Source organism: Apaloderma vittatum, unplaced genomic scaffold (genome assembly GCF_000703405.1).
Source record: "Apaloderma vittatum isolate BGI_N311 unplaced genomic scaffold, ASM70340v1 scaffold4269, whole genome shotgun sequence".
Lineage (NCBI taxonomy): Eukaryota > Metazoa > Chordata > Aves > Trogoniformes > Trogonidae > Apaloderma > Apaloderma vittatum.
In genome coordinates, this window is record NW_009734486.1 from 1 (window position 1) to 15931 (window position 15931).

A 15931-nucleotide genomic window follows, 5' to 3' on the forward strand; every position below is an offset into this window, starting at 1 on the left:
CGATGGGCCGAGTGATCCGGGGCCAGAGGAAAGGCGCGGGCTCCGTCTTCCGCGCCCACGTGAAGCATAGGAAGGGCCCGGCCAAGCTTCGCGCCGTCGACTTCGCCGAGAGGCACGGCTACATCAAGGGCATCGTCAAGGTAGGGCGGGGAGGAGGGGACGACACCCACCCACTCCCCTTTCGCGGCGGGGGGGACCGGGTGCTCCGGGCTGGAAGGGCCCTCATGGTTCTTGTCAGCAAGGGCGCCGAGGTAGCTCCGTGTCTGCCTGTGCCTCTGTTGCGTGTACGGGATCTGAAGTCCCATCAGCCGAGCTGAAAGGTGTTTGGCTGCTCCTTGGTAAGGCATTTTGTCAGGTGTGTTCCTTGGAATGTTCAGCCTCAGGTTTGTGACAGCGTTTAAATGAATAAAGAACCTGCCAGCATGTAGACATCAGTGCAGTTTTCTATCAGACCTTTCTTAATGTAGGAATATTGTCGTACTTTTATATCACCTAGAATTCCTTGCATCTCATGAATGGGCGGGGAGAGTTGTCCACATCGATTACATCTTTAAAGAAAAAAAGAATTCGTAAACACTAAGTAGTATCTGTCATCTTGGTCCCAGGCGGTGGGGGCAAAGCAGTACTTCTATTTGGGGTGTAATACAGTGTGTCACATGTGCTGTGAGTATTTTTTGGGCGTCAGTGATTTAGACGGCAAACAATGCCGCTGGATAACTAGCTAGATGCTCTGAACATCTGGCCTTCTCTTCAGCCCTTTAGAGCAAGGTCATCCTCAGGCTGTAGAAAGAGTTTACTTCACACTCACCGTAGTTCAGTTTTCATCAAAAATTAGTGGGTTTGACTTATGTAGTGATTAAAAACTGCAGGAAAAAATTTACTGCTGGATACAAAAAACATCTTGAGTTTTCCTAGAAAACAGATACATCTTAACAAGCTTTACTTATTTAGCTGTAGTCTAAATAGATCGTTGTGTGTCAGAATCTCAGTATGCCTCAGGAACAGAACTGACATGTTTCCAAGAGAAAAAGCAATAGTAAATCTGTGCTGTGTCGTTTGGAGTTTTCTGTAATTCAGTGTCCTTGAATATCATCAGGCTAGAAATGGTTCCATTCTAAGAAAACACTTGGAAAAGTTGCTGCTTGAGTCCAGCTTTGTCTCTGCCTGAAGCTGATTGGGCAACTAGTGGAAGTGGATTTCATAGTATGGAGTGATCTGATATCTGCAGAACAGCAGTAATAAACTAGTTCAGACACCGTTAGTTTCAAGCAGCACACTTGACCAGAGCCGTTATTTTGTGATACAGGTAGTTGAGGTTGTGTTCTTAGAAACGTGAATCCTCAGGTCATGGAGAAATCAGGGACAGGAGAAATCAGGGTGGCTCTGAGAAAGGGGGACCCTAGTGAGAGTCACCTCAGCAGTAATCATCTCCAGTTTTTGTAGCTCTTTGATTTCTGCAGAACTCATGACAAATGCTGTGTCCCGTTCTAAAGCACATCTGTGTTCCAACAGGACATCATTCATGATCCTGGCCGAGGTGCTCCCCTTGCCAAGATTGCCTTCCGGGACCCCTACAGGTTTAAGAAGAGAACCGAGCTGTTCATTGCTGCTGAGGGTATTCATACTGGTCAGTTTGTTTACTGCGGCAAGAAAGGTGAGTTAAGGCATAAAATGTGTTGTCTGGGCAGTTTCAGAAGGCTAAAGCAGATGTCATCTAATTGTGCAAAGTTAGAGATGTTTAAGTGTAGTTGTGAACCATGACAAAGCAGTAGCTTCCACTATTTTAGAGCAAATCTAGATTTTCTTCTTGGAGATTCCTCCAGGATCTCCTCATGCTTCCCAGTTTGCTTAATGAGCCTAATTGCAGTTTTTGTCCAGTGTTTTGATAATCCTCTCTGGGACCCTACTTTTCCTGCCTATCCATTAACACTGAATGTGAAAGTTCTGTTTCAAGTCAAACAATACAGTCAAAACCCACCTGGACATGTTCCTATGTGACCTACTCTACGTGATCCTGCTCCGGTCTTTCGAGGTCCTTTCCAACCCGTAACATTCTGTGATTCTGTGTAATAAAAAGTGCCCCTGCCTGTTGCTGCTGAGGTGTTTGTGCGGTGCCCTTCTGGGCAGAGAGGCCCCCATTAGATAGGATTGCAGTTTTGGTGCGGGAGCCCGAATGAAGCTGTTGATGCTCTGATTGCTCCCCACAGCTCAGCTGAACATTGGCAATGTCCTGCCCGTGGGCACCATGCCGGAAGGCACCATCGTGTGCTGCCTCGAAGAGAAACCTGGAGACCGTGGAAAGCTGGCCCGTGCTTCTGGAAACTATGCCACCGTTATCTCTCATAACCCCGAAACAAAGAAAACCAGAGTGAAGCTGCCTTCTGGCTCCAAGAAAGTGATTTCTTCTGCAAACAGAGCTGTTGTTGGTAAGGAGTGGCAACTGTGAACTCGTCTTCCTCACTGAGTTTACGTACTGCTGAGCAAGGTTTCAGAGAGGGCCCCTGTTCCTAACACTATCTTGAAAATAGCATCATTTACAGGCCATACCTGGGATTGTGCACAGGTAGAGCCTTTGCACGGGTGCCTAACTTGCGTAGTTGCACCTGCATTACTTCTGGTATTACTTCTGGTTAATGGTAACATTAACCTGGAGATGGTTTGATCCGGTGAGAGAACAGAAATGTGTAGATGCTCATCATCTGTAATGGATTTCTCGGCCTGTAAAATTTGCAGTTCTTGGGGAAGAGCTTGGGCAGAAAGTGGCATTGATGGTTTCCCACTTTTGGTAACAGCAACTGAGTGCACAGGGGTAGTGCTGGAGGTGCTTAGGCCACTGTAGGTGTCGTCAAATGGGTGAAGTGTCCTGGAAGGACTGAGAACAGATGAAAATGCCATTGTCAAGAAGCAGAGGTTGTACCAGGTTTGCTGTACGCCTTCACTGACAGCTGAGATTGCTGCTGTACGTGGTCAGCAAGTGACAACTTGCCTGCCTCTGAATAGGAGACACTGAAATCTGTGGTCTGTTATCCTAGTAACACTGGCTAGATAAATCATGAAATAACTAGATATTAAACCTCTTAAGTGCTTGAAAGTCCCTTGAGCTCTTCCACTTGATACTTTCTTTAGTTGAAAAGCTATTGCCAGTGTTTTCCAGGAAACTTGAGCAGTAAAACTGGAAATCCTTTAGAAAGGGTGAAACTTGGTCCTGTATGTATGGATTGAAAAGCAGTGACCAAAGTATTGTATCCCCTTGCAGACCCCGTAACACGTGGCTGGTAGTGTGAGTCTGATCTCGCTGTAACTGGAAAACACAGATTTGAATACACAGCTGGGATTGTTTTGAGATTGGTCACTTGAAGCTTATTCTTAGAACATGAATATTATTAGCAGTTAAGTCTTGTTCTTAAACCCTTTTTCCTGTGCTCTTGTCTGTTACATTTGCATGTTACTATTCCTGCAATTTTTTTCAGGAATTGTTGCTGGTGGAGGCCGTATTGACAAGCCCATCCTGAAGGCTGGCCGTGCCTATCACAAATACAAGGCAAAGAGAAACTGCTGGCCACGTGTGCGTGGTGTGGCCATGAATGTGAGTCAATTTTCAACTTTGAGTTGTCATTTTCCTCTTACATGGTTTAGAAAAGATCTGTTTGGTGTGGGGAGGACTCCAGCATATATATGTAAAGAAAAGTTCACAAATGTCCCTGTAATTCCACATTTAATTAGGGTATTTAGCAGCACTTGATAGGTAGGGCACTAGATGAAAAATCAAGCCATTGATTTTTTTGTTTGTTTGTTTCCTTAAAGCAGTTTATTGCTGTTAACACCATTACTCATCGCTGTCGTTAATTGTATTGACAACTTGCTTTCCTTTTCCACAGCCTGTAGAACATCCCTTTGGTGGTGGTAACCATCAGCACATCGGCAAGCCTTCAACCATCAGGAGAGATGCTCCTGCTGGACGCAAAGTTGGTCTCATCGCTGCCCGTCGTACGGGTAGGCTGCGTGGAACAAAGACTGTGCAAGAGAAGGAGAACTAAAGACCCAGCATGGAGCTTACAGAATAAATTTTTAAAACCTAGCTTGTGTGAAGTTCAAGTTGTCTGTTGCTGAAGTGGGGCTAGAATAGCGAACAGGGGGAAGCTGTCAGAGGAGATAGACGTTTCCTTCCGACCCTCACCTTGAAGAGCAGGAATTCTCAGCTGGCACTTTCAGTCTGTGAGCTGGTGCTACAGGCTGGAATAACGCTTGGAGTGGGTGCTCTCTTGTTCCTGGGTGTTATGCTAACACTGACTGCGTTAATGTGGCTGCCTAGAGCTGACAAAGTGTTACAGATGGATCAGTTAATCCCTTGTACAATTTATTATTCCTGGTTCAACTTGGGAATCTGGCTGAGGTGGTTAAAGGGTGCTCAGGTTTTTTTGAGTTCGTAGAAAATGGCTTTCCCTTTTTATCTGCTATTTTTCTTCGGAGGAAAAGTGTGAGAGTTGTAGAACTCCCTACAGAAGAGGTGTTTCAGCTACTGTTACTGTCAGGTTTGGGCCTCCTGAACCAAGCTTCAATCCAGTCGAAGATACTTACCCGAGCACAAACTCGGAAGTTTGAAGCACTGCACACCCTGCCACCGTTACTCCTCGATGTTGAGAAAGGGCAAATGGCTTCAAAATTCTGTCCTTTGTGAGCTGTTCAGTAGGATGGGGTCCAGCTGTTTCATGACCTGGGTATTTGTAGCAACACCAGTACTAACACTGATGCTTCACATGAGGTACCCAGGTCTCAGGGGAGCTCCCTGGCATGTGCGATACCTGCTGCAGCAAAATAAAACTTGCATCCAGGGACAAGTGTGCTCCCTGCCTACTGCAGTGCAGTGCTGGTCCCAGTCTGGGGCCTTGGCTTCAGCCAGTATCACCAGTGCCAGGGGCAAGTAATTGGGCCCAGATTCTCAAAGCTGACTGCTGGAGTGATAACCATTCAGTCTGTTGTGACTTAACTCCTGCACAGCTGGAAGTGCTGCCAGAATAGACATGGGTTCTTCTATGGGCTGTGTGTTTCCAAACACTACAGCAACAATGCAAAGCAAGAAGTTACTTGATCTAAAGATGTCCCTGCTTACTGCAGGGCGATTGGACTAGATGGCTTCTAAAGGTCCCTTCCAACCCAATGCATTCTATGGTTCTAGTAAAACGATATTGTAGCTTGCTGTGCGTGTCCAGAAAGAAAAAAGTGATTGGGAAAAACACACACACCTTGAAGAACATTTAGGAAAGCACATTTAGGAAAATCCAAAAAACCAATTTGACAAGTTTTGCTTCCTTTTATAACCACCCACCAATACCATCAGAGTTTGTGCAAGTTCATTGTCTCATCTTTCTGCCATGAGGTCAGCAGTATGTGCCTGTATTTTCCTGCCATGAATCTAAATTTAATGCTCCTCCTAAACAATCAGAAGAAGTAAAACAGTTATAAGCATTTAATGTTGACATTAATCTGAAGCATAGTGAAATACATCAGAAGTTTCCTCCTTTCAGGCCATTGGTGCAAAGAACTTCTAGTACAATTCACATTAAATGCACCTAAAGGATATGCAGAAACCGTAGTTTCCAACCACTCCTGGATTTATTGACTCCATATATTTTCTAGGGATGGGGAAGATCCCTACGGACAACACTCACTGCCATTGTTTCTGATCCCACAGGCGGTGTCAGGTGTTCACAGACAACTGCTGGAGTATCAGTGTGCTAAATCTATGGGCATGGAGTAACTGCACAAATAAGCATTTTCTTGCAGTGCTGGAGGCAGCTGCAAACACATTAAATGTGAATACACAGCATGCAATGCTAAAAATCTCTTTAAACTCACACAGTAGTATGAGGCTTTTGAAGATGCGTCCATTCACCAGAGAGCAACAACTGCTCCTGTTGCAAGTGGCTATTATTAAAGTACAGTCTCGTTATCTTTAAAGTTTGCATCCTATAGGCCTGAACGCACACAACACGTTCTGACTGCTCCTTTGGAAAGACTACTTGGAGTGAAGGCCTGGATTACAGTCCTAGAGCATGTTCCAGACATTTCCCTGTAACTGTCCTAAACGGGGAGTTGACACCAGCCAGCTAAGGATGTCCATCTGTCCACACAAGAAAGCTTTAAGTACCTGAATAGGTAATAAAGTGGTCCCTGGGGCAGCACATGTTGCAGGGCAGTAGAATGGGACTCCTTGGGCAAACTGAACTAGAGGAGCACATGAAGCCAGAGGTGGAATTTTACACAAGACGGTGCTTGAAAAAAAATTGTGGGGAGCTCACGTATGCATGTGTGTATACACACCGAGCAGAATGTGTGACTGCCAACATCAGGCTGTGGGAACCCTCTGCTCTGGTGGAACCTGCAGGAACCTCCTGCCCTGTGAGTATGCCAAAGATGGCACAAAGACCACCGACACCAACAGGAGTCCTCACAGCCTCCGTGGCGTCGAGCCAAGCCCCAGGGTGCACCATAGAGAGGGAGCAACTTCTTGGTGAGACAGTGGGTACCTACAGCCAGGCTGATAAAGAGGACAAAATGTAGGAGAGCAGTATCAGAACTTAATTCTTTTAGAGGAGACATTACTCTAGAGACTTTAAGTTCAGTAACGTGTGACTTAAATTAAAAAAGCCACAGTCCTATTAGCGAGTGATCACAGCACAAGACGAACATTCTCCAGGGGCAAATTGCTTGCCCCAGCACTAGCACCGTAAGTGGTAAAAATTTATGAAACTAAATGGAAGAAGAATTAAATAAAGTGAATGACTAAAACCAATCAGAGGCTCTAAAGAAATCAACCTAAAAGGAAAAATCTGAATAAACTGAAACAAGTTTTCTGAGCTGAAGGTCTAGCTTAAGAGAAGTTGTAGAATAGAGAGTGAACTCCAGCAGATTACACGATTGGGGAAAATTAAAACAATGGGACAAGAAAAGAATAAAAAAATACCCCAAACATAAAAATATACTGTTGAATTACTAACAAGCTTACTTCATCATAGGAGAATGTGAAGATGCGCTGAGTGGAAAATGAAAACAGGACTGAAGTTAAGGTCAGTCAATGGTCAGTCACTGGCCTCTGCATGGGCTGGATGGAGCATCCACCTCCTGTGGCAGACAGGAGGTTCAGCTGAACAGGGCAGTGGCTTCTTCTGAATTTATGCTGTAGAAATCCAAAATTAAAGCAGCAGGGCACCTTCCTTTATCACCTTGGCTGGTAAGATCCTCAGTGTAGGTTAACTACTTTCAAACAGCAAAAAAGTGGTGCAAACACAGCAGTATCAAGTGGGACAGTATTCAGACAATCGATAAATCAAGAGCATGTTGTCACCAGGATCTGGGTTGTTTAACCACAACTTACGGCTACTCCTGGCATTCACGGGCGAGAGATTTACCATACTGGATTGGAAGGAGCCCACCTTGTTTCCAGCCTTGGTCGGTGTCACCTCCATTGCATGGCATAAGGCCATCTGCAGTTTGGGCACTGCTAAAGCCATGAAGTGTCAACAGAAGAAATTAAAGCTCAAGCCTCCCTGCTTTTCCTCCTTCCCCTGCTGCAGTTGACACCAGTGTGTCCCCCCCCAGCAGCCAGCAGGGAGGTCCCTCCAATCCTGGCTCACTTCACCCCACTTCAACTTTGCGTTGATTAGCTGGTGACCAGAGACAACAGGAAGGAGAACTGCTACACTGGTGGTGAAATGAATGGATTTCAGAGCTCCTTTCTTTACTCCAGTTTCTTTACTGAAGAAACTCTGATACAAAACCACTTTCAAATTTTAAGTTAGCGAAATAAATGCAAACTGTGTTCGGGATCCTTACAGGACCTTGTGTTTCTCCTACCTCCATGACTCATTGTATGCTTTTATATTCACTCCTAGTAATTATATTTTAAACATATCATATTCAGCAACCTTTTGCTCAAACCAGCTGTTGTTACCACCATGACAGACTACACAGCTGATTTGCTTCTAGAGTTTATATTCAGGATACTTCATGGATGAGTGTCTCAATTACCAGCCCTAGTGCTGCACAGAGGACATGAGCTGCTATATGTATAATCAAATTTCAGAAACTGCAGCCATGCTTATTATGAAAATAATAATAAATAAACCTCCTATAAAGATTAGCATGGCTAAGGGGACATCAGAAATCTTGAAATGAAGCAAACTGTTTTCAACAAAGATGTTAAAGTGCTCATGCAAGAATTTCAGTGATTATTTCCAGTATAAAGGTTTGTTTGTTAAAAGAAAGAAAGTAAAAAAAAAGAATGAAAAGATACATACCAGTGAAGCACTAAAACGCCTTCCTTGAGAAGCGCCTCAAATTTAAAGACCAGACAGCATTTTCTTTTTATTTCCCTTAAAGGTCTATTGAGAAACGCCAAGTCCCATCCAAGCATCCGCACGTATCACAAACTCGTTCCTCCCCACAGAACACTCTCCTTAACGCCATTATCCCTTTCCTGATCCACTGCTCCACCGATGGCTGTTGCATGGGCAGAGGACTTGGCTCCGACTCGTGCTGAGGAAGAAAAGGCTTCCTCCAGAGATGGGCGAGGCTCACGCCTCCCCAGCGCTTCCCGCACCACCTTCCTCCCCATCCTACTGGGACACCTGCAAACCTTCTGCCCACCCTCGATAAAAGCATTCCTGGACGATCCACAGCCTGCTGCTCACCCGTGCAGGGAGGGAGGAAATACAAAGGGAGGTGCAAGGAAACTGTGTAAGGTAGAAAAAGGTGAGAACAAACCCATCCAGAGAGTTTTTGCAAAAAAGAGGAGAAAGGAAAACAAACTTCAGCAATAAAATTACAACCTTGGAGTTACCAGGTGAGTATCAAAGCCAAGAGGAATGCTTTGGGCTATGTTTTCAGCTAATGTAAGAACCACAGGAGCCAAGATTCTGCAAGATTTCAGGGTGATCGATAAATCGTTACGTATTTCACAGTCTCCACAGAAGTTAAATTAAAAATTGCCGCTTTTTTTGGTTCTGTGGCATTAAGGAATTCTCAGAGAGAACTGTGAGAACAAAACAACATTCGTGGGAGTCGCATTACATCTTTGCTGTCTTCATCAAAAGCTTTCCTCTTCCAGTTTATAGAAAGCCTCCAGTTGGCAATGATCTATTGGGATATGTGCAAAATTTATCCTGAATTCTTAATTTTACTAACATGTCTACACCCAGAGAACTCACATGTGTGTCCACTCAGATGGGTTACATTAACTGAACAGAGTTATGACAAACTCAGGTGTTACCTGCTTCCATGGATGTCTTGTTTAAGTTGTTTTTTATTTAACGTTGGCACTACAAATTCCCAGTAAATTGCCATTGTTCTGTATTTTTGCTTACACATCTTCAAAGCCAAAAGAAAACAGAGCAACCCAGAGGTTTCCATTAGCTCTTCATTACACCCACTTCAAGCTCCTCCTCCTACGTGACAGCCCTTGCTCTGGTAGAGCAAAGCCACCAAGTAATTGGCCCGTCAGAAAACGCGAAGAACAGCAGCAGCTACCCCACAGCCTGCACCGGCTTCTGACAACCTGGGACGTGGAACGACGCCCGTCCCCGGAATCACCACTGGGTACCGAGGAGAGGCGAGTGCAATGTCTGGAAGCCTTTGGCCCTCAGCAGGCACCGAGGTGGAGCGATGCCCAGGAACATTCCCAGGCAGCCAACTCTTGTCAAGTGAGCACAGCGCAATCGAGTCCGTCCTTAACGTGCTGTAAGAGTTACAAAGGCAACAGCGAACCCGGCTACTTTCCCGAGGACACCCCAGCTTTATTTCCCTGTCTTCATCACAGTCAGTCTCTTCCATCAACGACTTTGTTATATTTTAATAAATTCAACACAAGAGTCCTCCACTAGCCCGTTCTTCAGTTAAGTCCACATTTTATTTATGGTTTGCTGTTGGTACTTCAATCAGATTTATATATACATAATCTAAAACCTACATCAAAATCATGTTGACTGCTGAAGACCGAGAGAAGTGACACGATTGGTTTTCTTCTACAGCTATATGGTAAGTCTACATTCCCACAGCAGTTTTTTGGTTCAGGTTGCAGAAGTTTGGAAAGCCAATGCCAGGTCTCTCTCAGACTCGGAGCAGGAGGGTTACACAGTTCTCTTTCAGCATTTGAGTCTTACTTTCAACATTTCAGTCTTACGCATGACTACAGTAGCCATCAGAAACATTTCTTTCTCGATAAAACACCCGGGTCCATCTGCAGAATCCTGGCTTTTCACATTCCAACATCTCTCCCTTTCTAAGCTCTACCGACACAGCTGGAAACCAACACACCTCCCTGCAGCCGCATTATCTGAACGATGAGAGTCGCAAAAAGTTTTTATGCTACCTCACGTGGGAAAGGAGGCAGCAGAAGACCGAGCAGAAGTATTTTGCGAGTCCATGTGGTGCCACCTGAAAAATGTCAGTTCCTTCATTTTGATGTAAAAAAACCTACTCTCAGGAGCTGCGTTTCAAATGATTTCATACATCCCCAGGGGGAGGCAGGGACCGCCATGTGCCCAACCAGCTATTTCCACGCTCATATTAGTCTGACCCAGAAGAAACTGTCACGCTGCTTAAGCCGCTTACCGGCGGTACCCACCTGCAGTGGCTTGGTGACGAATGGCAAAAGAGGTAGAAAGTATTAACAGAACAAGCTTGTGAAGCCTCTCGCTCAGCCCACTCCCTGTCTTATTTTGCTCAGAGGATTCAACTCAGTACAGATCTTAGAGAAAACCAATGGAAAATGCTTTATGTGCTACTTAACCTCCTGTTAGAAATCAACTCTTCAGTGTTTGCAGAAACCTGTGTGGTTCCAAAGGGTTCACACGCTGGGAAGGCTTCCCCTCAGCTGCTGCTCCGTGGTGTGGGCGAGCTTGGGCAAAGCACGTTCAGCCTTTCCTGTTCCCAGGGGATTTCACACAGCATGACCTCTCTCCTCCCTTCAGTGAAATATTTCCCTTTCTGCTACTTCACCTGTTCTTAATCACACACAGCAGGACAGGCAGATAGAAATGGTGAGTATCGTTAAATCTTGAAGACCTAGTCTTCATGATGCTAAGCTTTTGAATTCGCTTTCAGAAGACTCTCTAAGGACCCCAAAGCACCTACCAGACACGGAAATACGATCAAGTATATTAAGAAGTGCCCAGGTTTTCAATCAGCCTTCTTTTCCAAAGCAGATTCCAGCAAGACCTACCATTTTTATTCACCTGTAGAAACTAACTGTTCAACATAGAAAACAATGGGAAACAAACAAACAAAAGAACTACTCAGACCAAAACCCAGCAAGCTCCAAGCTATCTGAATTCCAGACTGCCAATCAGCAGCTTGAAGCTTTCATATCCCACCTAAATTCTGAGAAGATTTAAGAGAACACAAAGCCCAACCTGGGCCCAGGCTGTGACTGCCGCTACTGCGCTGTAATAGGCTCTGGTGCGGAGAGCCAGGCTGTACGGCAAACGTGGTTCTTTTTGTAGCGGCTAACAGTGAAAGAGCAGGTGTAGGCAGAAAAGGAGGTAAAAACCCTCATGGCAAGTGAAGGGATTGGATTCTGAGAAAATACAAAAATACTAAGTAGAAAATGATCCTGGCAATCCAGAGTGAGAAACTTGGTAAGAAAGAATCGCAAGAAACCAGGGGCAGGAATTTAGGAGTGATGGGACAAAACCGGAGCAGCATTTCAATAAATAAAGCTATAAAAAAGGTCAAAACCTTTAAAAGTTGCATCCACAGAGGTATCATTACAGAAAAGGAACATACCTGCTCGCTTAATGGCTCAGGTGAAACCACATTTGGAAAGCACTCATCCAGTCCTGGTCATTGTACGAAAACAAACAGCATATCACAACAATGAAAATGGGAACGTGGATTAGGAAACTGGCTTCTATGAAGAAAAAACAAACATTTAAAGATTTTGCTCTGGCAAGGACTGAAGGGGACGTAACTGAAAATGCATCAAGAAGCTGCCAGCGATGTGGCTGACACTGCTTAGGGCAGCATAAAACAAGTTCCTGGAACAGCAGTTGTAGATCAAGAATAAAACTTCACTTCATCGGACATTTCAAAGAGTACACAGGAGAATGATCTTGTTTTCCTGCACGGTGTGTTATTTCTATGGTTAAATTTTTTGATGAATTAATAGAATCAGTTTTCTTTCTTTTCTCCTATTTTCATTATTTAGGGTTACCTCATTGTTAAAAACTAGAAGATGTTTGCACGTTATTTTGACCACTGAAGAATGACACTGTCCCTTCAGAATTGTGCTGATGTAATTAAGGCTATATCACAGAGTTCTATGGAAACAGCCTGTAGGTCAGTTTTAGTATTTAAAAAAAAAAAAAGTGTCTTTAAGGAATTCTAAAGCTAAAAAATAGAGCTGGATATTTAAAATCTGATGAAAAGTTAGCCCTTATTCAGGAGAGCGTTTTTCTCCTTCAGAGACTGGTTCTCTTGTGCTTGTTTTCATTTCCTTGTCTGCACACAAGTGTAACTAAAGCAAGGGTGGCTTTGGTGCCACCCACTGGCTCATCTGGCTTGATCCCTGCAACACGTCACCAGCTTCAACTCTTACGGTGGTGAAACCCAAGCGGGCTCATGCATGTGCCACTGAAATCCACAGATTCACCGCAGCTTCCATTGGTAAATGAGATTACGGAATGAGGATCTTGGAATTTACGCACTGGAATCTGTGCCAAACACGCTCCTGTGAGCAGCCTGCCCAAACAGACAGAGCAGGGGCTGGACTGAACTCTTGCTCGTGTAAAAAAGGACAAAATAATGGCCATTTGACATTTTAAAACAGTTAGCCCTAGGAAAATTTTTATACTTTACAAATAAAAGGGCGTTTGTAGTACGAACTGTAAGAAGTTGCAAAATGTAAAAAAAGTAAAAAAAAAAAAAGTGACAGTGCTCAGTTTGGGTTAAAGCCCTTCTAGCCCAGTAGAGCTGTCCAGTCTGTAATGGAGGGCAAGTCTCAGCATAAATCAATATATTAACATGACAATCCCCAAGGCCCAACAGAGGGAAGGTATAAAGAAAGCCCTGGAACACTGCGGGGTGCACATAGAGGGTGTGTTGCTTGCGCTGCTGCACAGCAATCTTCACTGCCCTAGCGCAGGCTAATTCGAGCTGCAAGCTGGAAAGAAAACACGATGAGCTTTACATGGCTGTTTGCTGTCACCTTCCTCACCAGGCCACTAGCAAGAGGAACAGAGATCGTGCCGAAGGGCGTAGCCACATTTCTTTCACTTTGCTTTTTGTTTATCACAGTACCGTACAAGACTGCTTCTACTTTTCCCCCAGAAAGCCTCGTCTTGCTCCAGACAGAAGGCATGGTTAGACTTGATCCCCAAGACCTCGCGGCTGCGAGAAAAGTAGCATCGTGAACGTGATGAAGAGGACAGGAGGTTAGAAGATGGGGAGCCAGAACGACCGCTGCCCCGATTACGCTGCGCTGGTGCAGGGTCACAAGCAGGAAGCTCCCACATCCGTCTTAAGAAACGTTGAGATCAGCATTAGCATCTTGCCCTCCCAAAAACTGAGGTGTGTTTCTCACGACAGTGTCAAATTTGCTTTCCATGTAGATTTGCAGGCATGGACTAACAAGGTATAACTAAGATACAACTGGTTACTCTCCAGATTTCCTAACATGCCACTTCTTCTTCTAAGTGATACAGTCTTTAACTTCCACTTGAAGTTAAACTCATTGCATGAAAAGCGTCACTGCAATGCCTAGTCACTAAAACAAGACCACAAAAATGTTGAGCCACTTTGCCTCGACACAGCTCAACAGCCTATTCGTTTCCAGCAAAAGACTCAGAGGTAGACAAAATTTATTGAAACCAAAAAATGAAGTAAATTGCTACAGCAGCCAATTTTTGCCCATTTTAGCTTTGGTAGAATGGCTAATCTCATTTTCTCCTGGAACTCAGGAAATATATAGAAAGTCTTGGAACCGTTAAGTGCTTCTTCATGACACACTGCTAAAACACACAAGAAGCTAGGCACAAAAAAGTGGCTGAAAAGGCATAATAGCAATTACCGTAACACAATTTTCTCATGTTGTCCGAAGTAAAGTTTCACTCTGAAGAAAATATGAAATGTCATTGTAAAATTTCATTTCTTTCTGGCTCAATTTCAGCAAGATACATTAGCTTTAAAAATACAGGGGACTTAAATTTTCAGAGCTGACAGCTAGCAGGGACAAAAAGCTGAAAAAAAAAATCCAAGTCAAGCAGAGTCCTTTTTCATTTGTGCTTCACCACAAAACCAGGCTCTGCACCACAAATAAAGCTTGCCTGAACCCTGTGCAATCTCATTGCTGCCAGCAGGATAACACAGGTGCAGATGACCAACTGCATGACCAAAACTTAGTACATTTACTGACGTATAAACAGTAATTGAATTCCTTTTATGTATGGCTGTCCTCGGTTATTAACACTAAAGGCAGCAAATGTTAAAGGCTTCCTTCAGTCACTAAGCAACCACGCAGGAGAGGGAGAAATTCTGCGTAGTCAGGTTATGGATCTCCCCCTAGGTCAAACTACGCACTGACCACCGTACAACACCACCTGTGAGTTTTCAGTTTCTACATATGATGTTACATTGTCAGGAACATGAATAATTGCTTTACTATTTATTGTCTCATTTTATGGAAGACCAGAGATTCCCTAGTAATGCTTCTAAACAGAGAAAGGACTGAAATTAGAGATGGGGGAATTCAATCTTTAGGCACTTTGAAGACTACTACTTTAAAGTGTGCCATCAACGAGGAGCTATGGGTGCACCGCCTGAAAATGACCACTGCCAAAATGCTGTGACAGCAACACGCGTATGAAACTTTTTGCTTGTACAGGATCTGTTCAGTACGATTCAAAATTGTTTTGCCCGGAGGGAAAAAAACAAAACGAAAAAAACAGCAAAACAAAACCACTGCACCCCTTACTGTAGCTATCCTTTAAAAAGCAGCAGCTGCAATGAACAATACAGGCTATCCTTCCCCAAAGTCACAAAGATGCACAATATTCTCAATTTACTGCCTGAAAAACAACTGCCACTGCCATCAGTCTCAATCCAGGGCCAGGGACGTGTGTGACTGGAAGGAGCCACAGCTTTAAAGTGTCACAGGTTCGACATGTCTCTACAATCATTGCACTATTAAAAGCAAATACATTTGGCAAGGCTGAAGTAACACATTACATATTTTACCTATACAGTAAAAAATACATAGTAATCACCTCTGAGATAGCTTGTTTAATAAGTAGTGGTTCAAATAAACATGAACTATTTATTTCAACTTGAGTACTCAGGGTAGAATTTTTGAGTTAAAACCTCCAACAAGCATTCCCAAACACAAATGGGAACGCTTTATCCAAAATTTACTAAGTCCAGGTAAAATGGCATTACTAAAAAACTGGAAAAAATCCGCGTTAACTTGAGCACTAGGGAAAACATGGAAGCATAAAAGTGATCATCTCTACACAGCATATTCAAAAATCTTCCGTGTCTTTTCCTCATTATACTAAATGCATAAGAATGCACTTGCAACCGAATTTTCCTTCGTTCGTTTCAAAACTACAGATCTTTAATTTGATAAGCAGCTTTGTTTCTATCAACTCATTTGTAAAAAACACCATCAAGCTTGTGCTCATTAAATATATATATGTATATATAAAAACATACAAAAAGTACAAGATAAATCACATTAAGAAACTTTTACAGTGTAATTGTCCTGATTATTTTATTCTTAAGGGCCAAATTTTTTTTGTGCACAGAATCTCAATGTGACTGTTGTTCCAGAATTCAGCATAGTGCCACTGCACAGAATTCGCCTTTCTGTGCAGTCTATTAAAAAAAAAGAAAGAAACAAAAAAAAAAACCAAAAAACCAACACACACCACAGGACAAAACA

At 43.7% G+C, this 15931-nt stretch overlaps 1 protein-coding gene across 1 annotated transcript; it reads left to right on the top strand.

Moving 5' to 3' along the window:
• Positions 1 to 2: 2 nt before the first annotated feature.
• On the top strand, positions 3 to 4077 carry RPL8 (ribosomal protein L8). Its single transcript, XM_009876280.1, has 5 exons — positions 3 to 140; positions 1513 to 1654; positions 2208 to 2426; positions 3471 to 3586; positions 3879 to 4077. The coding sequence occupies exons 1-5, from the start codon at positions 3 to 5 to the stop codon at positions 4035 to 4037; spliced, it is 774 nt and encodes a 257-aa protein (XP_009874582.1). The 3' UTR covers positions 4038 to 4077.
• The last annotated feature ends 11854 nt before the right edge of the window (positions 4078 to 15931 follow it).

Excerpts from the sequence above, each read along its gene's own strand:
- RPL8 (XM_009876280.1), top strand. The coding sequence starts at position 3 with ATGGGCCGAGTGATCCGGGGCCAGAGGAAAGGCGCGGGCTCCGTCTTC. Across the intron at positions 1,655-2,207 it reads TGTTTACTGCGGCAAGAAAG|CTCAGCTGAACATTGGCAAT; the intron begins GTGAGTTAAGGC and ends TGCTCCCCACAG. Across the intron at positions 3,587-3,878 it reads TGCGTGGTGTGGCCATGAAT|CCTGTAGAACATCCCTTTGG; the intron begins GTGAGTCAATTT and ends CCTTTTCCACAG.